Source organism: Zophobas morio, unplaced genomic scaffold, assembly GCF_036711695.1.
Source record: "Zophobas morio isolate AGI-343-1 ecotype UQ-CSIRO unplaced genomic scaffold, CSIRO_AGI_Zmor_V1 ptg000012l, whole genome shotgun sequence".
NCBI lineage: Eukaryota > Metazoa > Arthropoda > Insecta > Coleoptera > Tenebrionidae > Zophobas > Zophobas morio.
In genome coordinates this window covers 844,562-854,430 of record NW_026972117.1, presented here as the reverse complement: position 1 = coordinate 854,430, position 9,869 = coordinate 844,562, and the positions used below count along the sequence as shown (strand labels likewise).

The window sequence follows — 9,869 nt, the reverse complement described above, 5'->3', positions numbered from 1 at the left end:
CGTATGGATTATATTGGGATGTCATAAAATTGTTGTGTTCCAAATTTTTGCATTGTTTGCATTTGCATTCATTAATTCTTATTATAATTTATTTATTATTATCATTAACTTCCTAAAATTATTGTATTCTTATATTTTTCTTACGATGTATCATAAAAAGTGGAGTGTAAGACTTTTCAGTTCCATTTTTTTAATGTTATACTAAACTTATCATTAAATTTGGTTTACAGATACCTTAACTTACAATCTGGAACACTTGGTATATTTTAATCATCAACTGTTTTCAAGGGGCGATTTTTTTTTTTGTTTTGCTGCTTCTTTAAACAAATTAATAGGTACCTCTTTTTAAATAATTGTTTTGTTTAAGAATCCACATTTTCATTTTCCGTTTTGTTGTCTCTCCACACTTCGTTTTAATTTTTCCATTTTTTGTTATTCTGACAATGTTAATTCCACAATAATATTTGTTGTTTCACATTTAGTACCAAAGAAATTGTTTGGGTTGTAGAACGAAAATATGAAAGAATATTTTTAGAAGTTTTATTCATATATTGTCATGTTTGAACTGGTGTATAACTGGTTGCATATTTATATAATAATCCCTGAGTAGGTAAGTATTTTAAAAAATATTAATGAAAATGCTAGCAAGTTAATGTTGTTAAAAAGCATGCTATTTTCGAAAATAGCTTTAATAGCTGGATATTGATCCTGACAATTATCCAGTTAAAAATTAGGATTTTAAGCCGCAATTTATCAAAAATTTAAAACACATAAAAGAACTTGAAGAAAAATATAATTCTTAAAATTATTACAACATTATTCAAAAGTTTAGTATGTGTCATCTGAACCACAGTCTGAACTTTCATTTTCATCGGCTAATTCACAATCCTTATTATCAGTCTCCACTTCCAAAAATATTTCTTCTGTTCCTGAATCACTCTACTTACTTTTTTCTTTAATACTGTTAATCTGTTTTAAATGAGAAATAAAAAGCTTCGTAATTATTTTAATACATAAGTTCGGATATTTAACGGAATATTTTCCGGCTGTCTATTCAGTCGCAACACTATAGTAATTTTATAAAATATTTATTCAAATTTCAATTACTTAGTGCAAGTGAAATGTGATCATGAACGTGAACTTGAAAAAATACCGACATTTAATTGCCTGGCTTTGGTAAAATTTGTAACTTGATATTCTAATTGTATCTTTGTATTGCATTTATTTGTTTTTTTTTTTTTGAAAAGTTTTATTTAGAACCAAAACTGCCAAAACTTTAAAAAATCCGTTCATAGATTGTCGTCACGTGTGGTTCAGCTATGGATATAATTGGTTGCATATATTATTTATATATTTGTTCAAAATAATTTATATAATTTTTAAAACACAAAAATCGCTTTTAGATGTGGGTTGTAAATAATAAAAACATAAACAAACTAATAAAATATTTATTAAAATTTCAATTACAAGTGAAATGTGGTGGTAAAAGACATTTCATTGTCTTGCACACTTGTCATTAGACTTTATTTGCTTTACAGCACAATATTTTAGAATCATTTTTCATCATTTTTTCTTCTAGTACGATATCTACTTTAAACAAAAAATTCAACATATGCAACACACAATTCACTGAGTTATGGGCAAAAATTTCATTATTTTTCAGCAGCTTCTGTAGATGAGACTAAGTAATTAATTTTTTCCATATTAACAACATGGATCATGATTTTTTTATTTATATAATATTTTTGGGAAAATCAACTTTCTGAGAAGGATAAATAAAAAAATTTTAATAAACGTTCAGGAGATTATTCAACAATTCTGGAAATTATTCGTTTAAAACATCTCCACTTAACGGGCGGAAACGGGAATCTTGTGTTTTCGTATTCTATGAGTTATGAGAGTGTAAAAACACAAATTTTGACTTTTCGTCACATTAACCCTCTTGTAATACATTCCATAAATATTACTGTCGAAGTGATATGTGATAAAAAATTAAATCTTTACATTAATCTGGCGCTTGCTTATTTTATGGAAAATATATTTACGATACCGTAAACCCCGCTAAAAGATTAAAATCGCACAATAAACGTCGACGAATAACAAAAAAAAAATAGTTTCACCGCTGAAGTAATATTGGTGGATGCGCCGGTTCTATTAAAAACGAACTAGACAAAAAAAATCCACATTACAGTTACTTTTTACTGCCGAATAAAATAAATCCGGAATGAAACTTGTCTCCTTTCCACTTTTCATGTAAGTAATGGCTCATTGTCATATTGACAAAACAATACACCCAGCAAAACCGACTTAACGAATAATTAAGGCTACAAAACGAATAAATTAAGTTACCTTATTCAGGGTGTCTTCGTCAGCCATGTTCGCACTGCCTCACTTTCGGATAAAAAATAAGTTCCAGCTAGCAATTATTAGTTTCAAAGAAAGCGATCAAATGCGGAAGTTTCGTCGTCCCATCACGAAAACCAGAACCGTTGTACTAATCTCGAACGGATCGTCGACAAATTGAATTATACGATGGCTTTTTCAATAAGATACTTTAATGTATTGGTCGGAACTGGCGGTATCGGGGATTTTCCCCGTGGTTTCCATGGTTCATTTCATTAATATGACAAAATCACGCACATTAACGGCAATTTAATATCATCAAGCTCTGACAACAAAAATCGTTACTAATTTGTTCTGGTTTTTATTTTTGAAATTCGGGGCGGGTATGAATCGGAAATTGTTAAAAGGGGCATTAAAGTTTAAACTGAAAGTTTGAACGAGGTGGTGTCGGATTTTCATCGGGGGCGGTTGATCGTCCAAATGCAAAAATTATGCAGATATCTCCGGGATTAATAATTAGAGCAATTTGCTCAACTGCTGCTCATGAATCTAATGAATAATTAAAATTGATCTACAGTAGCATCGCATGTGAGCTTTGGGATTGTTGAGCATGCAAATCCCTGGCTGGCACGAGGAACGAAAAACATGCGAGTTAATGTTACATAAATGTAAACTCGGTCTTTATTATTAGAACGGAATTTAAAGTAGGCAGAAAAAAGGCCTTTGAATAAATTTTACATCATAACAAATGTTACAATAGGTACTAACATCGGTAAAGCAATAATAACAATATTAATAGACTCTACTCATACAGGTTGGTATTTTTCAAAGATAAAATAAAATAAATATGTGTCTCACAAGTGCAATATTTACATGTGAGGTATTTCAGTCGGATTTATCGTAATCTGTAATAATCTAAGTGTAATCAAAGTTTAGGAAATTATGGAATACAAATAATAAATAACTAAAAAGCCCACCAAGTGGACAAGGCGTATTTACTTTGTAAATTCCAAAAAAAAAAACTATGATAAAATGAACATGAAAATAAGAAAAAATAACATTGACAAACTCGACTACAATGAAAAACGGCATTAACTAACCAATGAGAACAATACGGCTGTAGATTATCGTCATTCGTATGGTACAAAAGAGAACCAAGATATAATAACTCCCCCTGGACTAGTAAAAAGAAAAATTATTGACCATATAACCAGATGAGATGTTGACCGTAACTACTCGTAAATTAATATATTTTCATGTATAAACTTACAAATTTTCGCAAATGCTACATAAAACTTAAATAATAACTACAAAACAACTTACATTTTTTACACCACTGCGTCTACCATTTCACCCTCTGCGGTATTTAGTTAATTAATATCGAAGCTTACACGTTGGATACGTGTTACCTGCTAATTCAAATCAATACGAACTAGAAAGCTTAATTTCCAAAGCACATTTGAACTTAGTTCTTTGCATGTTCTGTTACTAGTGACTAATTAACAGCTTGGAGAACGGTGAACACCTTCAAGATATCTTTAGCTAGATTATTTGCACCTGGCGCCAACAGTACCATTCGTATATCAATTAAAAGTTCAGGGGCTAAAATTAACCCTTTCTTACACGCTTTTTCAAGTGATGAATATCCGGTGTTTATTGATTGTTGTTGTAAAAATGTGCATTTCATGTAGGAAGTCGGTCTTAGCACCAATTGTGAAGAGGTGATGTATGCACTTTCGTCATTGTTAAGATTTTGTAACACTAGTAGGAGTACTAGGAATTAAGTTTATCGAAAGATTTTATTTTATTTTAGTAAAATTTATTAAAAAAAAAAACAAACATTTTTATTTCCAAACCTATTTATTTTATTTATCTACAATTTTATGTTAAAATATCTATCAAGTTTCTCTGTTTACGCAAAAAAAACAATAACCTTTTGTGAATTTGGGTCCGTACTTCACGAGCTTTTATGTGAGACACACTGTATATTAGAATATCCATTTTAGACAAAAACATAACTATTTCAATTTCCTCCTGCCAGTGTATTGTGTGTTGCATAACTCGTTACTTGCTTTTGACACTTGCGTATTCTTCTGTCAAATGTAACCTCGAAAATTCAAAAAAAGCAAATTTTTAGTTTCTCGTTATGCCAATCTAAACAAAAAGTGCCCCTTGTTGACAATAAATTCTAGTTTACTTTTTAATTTCCGCCATGAATCTTCTAGATACCGTTTTGTGCACATCAGACGCCCAAGAATACTCGCACCTCTTCAAGCAATTCGGAATTGATGCCTTCACTTTAAAAATCCTATGTGACGATGATTTGAAACTTATGGGTATCAAAGAAGTAGAGAAGAGGATTTCCATTTTAACTCATGCCGCAAACTTGCAGATTCCAGCCGAGTATGTTTTGAACTTGTTTTGATTTTTTTTTTAAATACAATTTTAGGAAGCACGTGGACATCTTGATTGATCAAACATACGTATTGTCAGTGTTGGCGCAGACTTCTGTTCATCTCACGAAGCACCTAGCGGCTTTGTCTATTGCTGTTAGTAGGCAGGATGTGATTGTCTGTGATGTGAGGTTGTCTCCAGCGACGAAATGTTTAGAAAATAGTGTGAAATCCCTAGGGACGCAGCTAGAGGAATTTGAGGAAAAAGTAACACACAAGAGAATAATAATAGTAGATAATAAATTTTGTGTGTTGTAGATGTTGACCAAACAGATGAAGCGGCGTAATTATAAATGTATAGTTGTTTCTGGCATATTAATAGCGTGTGTGGGATTAATATCGCTGAAAGTGTGTCAATACGTGTGTCGAGGCATTAAAATAACCCGTTAGTTTGTACGAAAGTGAATTAATTAAACCATGTAATTAACTGATTTTAAATTTGCCGCTCTTTTTACCTCGGCAGAAAGCCAACCAAACCACCAGCCCAAAAACACAAGAAAATGATAGATCAAAAACAAATATTGTTATGATAAATTGAGAAATTGTGTGTTGTACGTAAATTAAGCCGTAAGCAGATGACTCTGTGACATTTATTAGTCAAGAATTACTTAAGTAGAATAAAAAAAATTCCAACATACTTTGAGTGACGTGGATGTGTTTTGTGAGGTTATGTCCCTGAAGATTTAAATTTAAAATTTACGAAATATCGCTGTTTAGAAGTAGTCGAAAATGTTCGAGGTTTCGGATACGCAGAGTAAGATTTTGAAATGTTGAGGCTTGTTCAACTAATTTGCGTGTTGCAGAAATCGGCGTTGGCCTGGCTGGCTTCGGAGTGTTTTTCCTCTTTTTGGGGGTGATACTACTGTTTGATAAGAGCCTTTTGGCTTTAGGCAATGTAAGTTTATCTCGAGACGTTGGTAAACACCTGTGTGTTTTGTATTTTTTCTAGATATTATTTATAGCCGGTCTGGCGTGTGTAATAGGGTTAGAACGAACATTTAGATTTTTTTTCCAAAGGCACAAAATAAAAGCGTCGATCGCCTTCTTCGGCGGCATTATCATAGTGCTCGTTGGGTGGCCTTTGGTGGGAATGCTATTCGAAACATATGGATTCGTGTTATTATTTAGGTAATTTCTTCATTTATCTTTGCCACCTTGTCACTGTTTCTGTTCCAGTGGTTTTTTCCCAGTAGCCATAAACTTTCTCCGAAGGGTGCCAGTATTAGGAACCGTATTAAATCTCCCAGGACTTTCCAAAGTATTGGTAAATCTTTACAAATTTTGCTTGAATAATGCTCCAATGTTTTAGTTAGTTGATAAACTGGCTGGAGACTCCAACAGGACAACAGTGTGATGTGAAATAAACTAATCATTTGTTGACAGTTGCAATGTTGATTATGGTGGTTGATGAAAAACACAAATTACAATAAATGTATTTATTTTTAGTTGTGGATTGAGTGTACAGGTTTATTAAAGTCCGTTTTTGCAATATGTACAAAGCCGTTTTGCCCTCAAATAAATGTTGAAGAATTTTTTAAAAAGTTTTTTTATTTGTAAGTTGGCAGTAAAATTCGACACAACCGGCAACTGGTAACGCGATGCGATTTTGATAATTTTTGTGTCATTTAGTGCCGCTTTGCACTCACTCGAAAAGCCCAGAAATGGCTACAGTTAAAGTCAGAGACAGCGTAGTTTGTATGGTAAGTGTGGAAAAGTCAGTTTTACGGCTTTTGTGACAAAATGCGCGGTTTTATACCGAGCGGATTCCAAAATTTTCGCTTTTCGAAGATTTGCGGGTTCGGCCGGTATTGCAGGTGGCGATTTTAACTTGACTGTGGCTCGAAAGATGGTACCACATACAATGATCGCGTTTTATTGATTTTTTTTACATTGAATAATAAATAAACTTCCGAAACCATCCCTTCCTGAACAAAACCAGTTTTTTTTTTATTTTTTCTGAAATTACTATTCGATTGAAAAATTCAAACTCAGCAACGAGCGATCGTTTTGACGTGTCCGAATAACCATTTTGGCGGTAAATTCAAACCTTGGTGATGCGCTGTGCACTTTAATAATTATACAGGATGTTTCACCTTTTCCGATTCACCATTTCAAAGCAAGACTGTACGTTTTGTAAAACTATGTCTGGTATTTTGAATTTAAACATAATTATATTTTGATTCTGACGACAGGTGACCAACATTACTTCTGCGTATTATCACTAGAACATGTACATAATTACCGAGTCGTATTAAAACACAAAATTAGAATGGCAAATTGCGCCAAACTACTTTGTATTTGAAATATTTGTCGTTTTATTGTGTATCTTTTTTGCAGACGCTCACAGATTCCACCGTCAAGAAAGCCGTAAAGTCCTACACCATGTCCAAGCGCTACATAAACACCATGCTAAAGGCAACCGCAATAAATATTTTATATCACCGTCTCAGTATCGACGAAAACCAATTTATTACCAAGAAATTCAAGGAGATTACGTACAGATCGTTCAAATCAAAATCCAAGAACATTTTCATCCGCAACTTCCACACCTACATGTTGGCATGTAAAGATGCCATAGACAAGAATTACGTAATTTTTCCGAATAAAAAAACCAACGCATAAATGCTACACGAGTAAATTTCCAGTTGCACGAATTTTTCTTGTTTATCATCGACACAAGCTCGGGAGACGTTATCGAAAATTACAAATTTTCCTTCCAATACGCCGAAAACGACGAGCAGAAGTCGGCTCAAAGCGGAGAAAATTTAATTGAAAGCACTTGCGAATTGCTGCGAACCCTGGAAGAGTTGGGAAAGCACAAAAAGTTCGACGCGGAAATAGAGATCCGAGTCGAGTTTACGTATTTCGATGGTAAGCACTAAGTAGATTAGTTTCAATATTAATAAAGGGTAATCACGTTTGGATTGCGTTTCAGTAGCGCGGTCACAACTGCTGGTAAATTTTTAAAGGCAATTTCCATTTTTAGACACACCCGAAGACTACGAACCTCCGGGATTTCACAACATTGATGAATCTGAAAGTTTCGTGAAAAAGATAGACAAGGGAGGAAATTCAGTTATCATAGGGACCTTGTTTACGGGTTTCCATATGATGAAATGTCGTGGGAAGGGGGATATTGTGAGTGAGTCATAGATGATTCAGGAAAAACTCAATTTGGCTATGTTTTAGTTTAATTTCAATCGTACCCCTACACCGAGTAACGAAGAATGTGAGGTGAACGAAGCCATAGAAGAAGCGGAATCGAAAGTAAACGAAAATCCATCGGGTGTGACTGGTATGACAGTCACCAACAACGACATTTTTACGGTACTAGAAGTCTTAAAGATTGTCCAGAATTATATGAATTTTATGGACTCCCAAAATTAATTTCTTTTACAGCCCTGTTGTCAGTTTTATTGTTTAGCTGAAGAGCGGGGCGAACTCAGGTACAGAAAAGATCGGCTTTCCCCTGACAGGCTCTTTACCTGTACAATAGAATTGACGCCTGAGCTGTGAAACAAATTAACGTTGGGAGTTCATAAAATTCTTATAATTCTGGACAAACTTTACTTTTGTTTTGCATGGCGGGAAAACTGACTTCTTGAACCTGACCGATCAACCAATCAGATTCGAGAGTTTGAATTTCGCGCCACGCAAATTCGAAGTTAAATTTCCCGCAAAAAATAAATCGACCCAGAATAATTGTTTCAAAATTGTAGGAGGATTTTCTTGAAGAAACGGAGAACGGAAAAGCTAGAGGAAAGAAGGAGAACGATCATAATAAGACACTGAACGATACTTACATGTCGGCGTGCATCGGTACGACATTTTTTATTTTAACGTGTGTTTTATTGAAAATTGCATTGTTTTTAGACATTTCGAGCGACGAAGACGATGCCGTTGACTGTCCATGTAAACTTCCAACGATGGATTCGTGTCAAGTTGACGATATTGCTTGCTCTATGTGTAAGCGGCGATATCATACACCGTGTCAAGGGTACTTGGATAATAGTTACATTCACGGCAATTTTCGTTGTTGCTACTGTAAAGGCGAAAATGATAGCATTTTCGCACCATTTGATGTTCGCCAATCGATGTACTTGTATAGAATCAGGTGGGCAATTAAATGGACCGGTTTTGTTGTTCCAGTGTCGTCACTGAAGGTTTCATATATTGTTTTAGATATATCGTGGGAACGTTGTATAAATATAAGAATGTTCCGGAGGAATTCAAAACTGTTTTCGGCGACACTTTGAAAAATTTAGAGAAATTTGGAATTTTTGATTTTGAAGGGTAAAATAATTTTCTATATACCGGCAATAATCTGCTAAGTGCATGGAACTCGTGTCATGTTGTTTTACTGAAACATGGAAAATTCACTTTGTGGATTTTTCCATATTCCAAATACAGACTAAAATTTTTGCTTTAAAGTTTTGCGTTGTCTCGAATTTAATTGCTTGTTTTTGTTTTAGAAGTGTCATTAAAAGCGTCAATACAAAGCTTTTGTACGACTTGTTCAAATCGGACTACATTTACAAATTGCCTGAAGCCGGACAGTTTAAAAATATAGCGTTGTAAGGATAGTAGTTAAAAGTGTGGCTAAACTTAATTTTTGTTGTCCTTATTGTATTTGTTGCTAGTTATCGTTCAACATTAACTCTGTATATCGTTAGTAAATATGTTATTGTTTAGTGAAAGTGATCACCACCCACATAGTTTAAAATATGAAAATTGACTTTGTGAACATTGTAGAATAAAAGTCTCGTTCAAGACTTGGTATGCGATGGTTTATTATGCCAAAAATGACTGCGTTTCTTTGTTTCTGTTTAGCAACTGTAAACCTCAAGACATCACATCGTTCCGTCATTAGACGTAAAAGTCCAATTAACTAGTACGCAACGTATCGGAAAGCTCGAAACCATCTTCATTCCACGACGCTACACGAACTTCCACTTGCTCTCAATCCACTTTAAAATTCTCCTGGTACCCTACTTCAACATTAACGATCTCCGCTTTAGCAATTTACGTCGTTTAGTTTCGCACAGGTGTCAATGAAGGACATCAGAAGGATTA

General features: G+C 33.9%; 2 protein-coding genes across 5 annotated transcripts; both read left to right on the top strand.

The window, feature by feature from the left end:
* Positions 1 to 4,405: 4,405 nt before the first annotated feature.
* LOC135128260 (vesicle transport protein GOT1B) lies at positions 4,406 to 6,337 on the top strand. 3 transcript variants are annotated; one of them, XM_064055163.1, is made up of 7 exons: positions 4,411 to 4,746; positions 4,793 to 5,003; positions 5,055 to 5,550; positions 5,600 to 5,691; positions 5,746 to 5,924; positions 5,973 to 6,054; positions 6,110 to 6,337. In XM_064055163.1, exons 3-7 carry the CDS (start codon positions 5,526 to 5,528, stop codon positions 6,158 to 6,160), a joined length of 429 nt encoding a protein of 142 aa, XP_063911233.1. In that variant the 5' UTR covers positions 4,411 to 4,746; positions 4,793 to 5,003; positions 5,055 to 5,525; the 3' UTR covers positions 6,161 to 6,337. The 3 variants fall into 3 exon arrangements, with proteins under 3 accessions (XP_063911235.1, XP_063911233.1, XP_063911234.1); XM_064055164.1 differs by having other exon boundaries at positions 4,412 to 4,746; positions 6,106 to 6,337; XM_064055165.1 differs by lacking the exons at positions 5,600 to 5,691; positions 5,746 to 5,924; positions 5,973 to 6,054; positions 6,110 to 6,337 and having other exon boundaries at positions 4,406 to 4,746; positions 5,055 to 5,234.
* An 87-nt stretch (positions 6,338 to 6,424) lies between these two features.
* On the top strand, positions 6,425 to 9,499 carry LOC135128259 (HORMA domain-containing protein 2-like). Of its 2 annotated transcripts, XM_064055161.1 has the most exons (9): positions 6,425 to 6,496; positions 7,134 to 7,385; positions 7,442 to 7,667; positions 7,783 to 7,934; positions 7,986 to 8,123; positions 8,516 to 8,615; positions 8,670 to 8,910; positions 8,979 to 9,089; positions 9,269 to 9,499. In XM_064055161.1, the coding sequence occupies exons 1-9, from the start codon at positions 6,458 to 6,460 to the stop codon at positions 9,372 to 9,374; spliced, it is 1,365 nt and encodes a 454-aa protein (XP_063911231.1). In that variant the 5' UTR covers positions 6,425 to 6,457; the 3' UTR covers positions 9,375 to 9,499. The 2 variants fall into 2 exon arrangements, with proteins under 2 accessions (XP_063911231.1, XP_063911232.1); XM_064055162.1 differs by lacking the exon at positions 8,979 to 9,089.
* The last annotated feature ends 370 nt before the right edge of the window (positions 9,500 to 9,869 follow it).

Excerpts from the sequence above, each read along its gene's own strand:
- LOC135128260 (XM_064055165.1), top strand. The coding sequence starts at position 4,556 with ATGAATCTTCTAGATACCGTTTTGTGCACATCAGACGCCCAAGAATAC. Across the intron at positions 4,747-4,792 it reads AACTTGCAGATTCCAGCCGA|GAAGCACGTGGACATCTTGA; the intron begins GTATGTTTTGAA and ends ATACAATTTTAG. Across the intron at positions 5,004-5,054 it reads TAGAGGAATTTGAGGAAAAA|ATGTTGACCAAACAGATGAA; the intron begins GTAACACACAAG and ends TGTGTGTTGTAG.
- LOC135128259 (XM_064055161.1), top strand. The coding sequence starts at position 6,458 with ATGGCTACAGTTAAAGTCAGAGACAGCGTAGTTTGTATG. Across the intron at positions 8,124-8,515 it reads CCAACAACGACATTTTTACG|GAGGATTTTCTTGAAGAAAC; the intron begins GTACTAGAAGTC and ends TCAAAATTGTAG. Across the intron at positions 9,090-9,268 it reads GGAATTTTTGATTTTGAAGG|AAGTGTCATTAAAAGCGTCA; the intron begins GTAAAATAATTT and ends TTTTTGTTTTAG.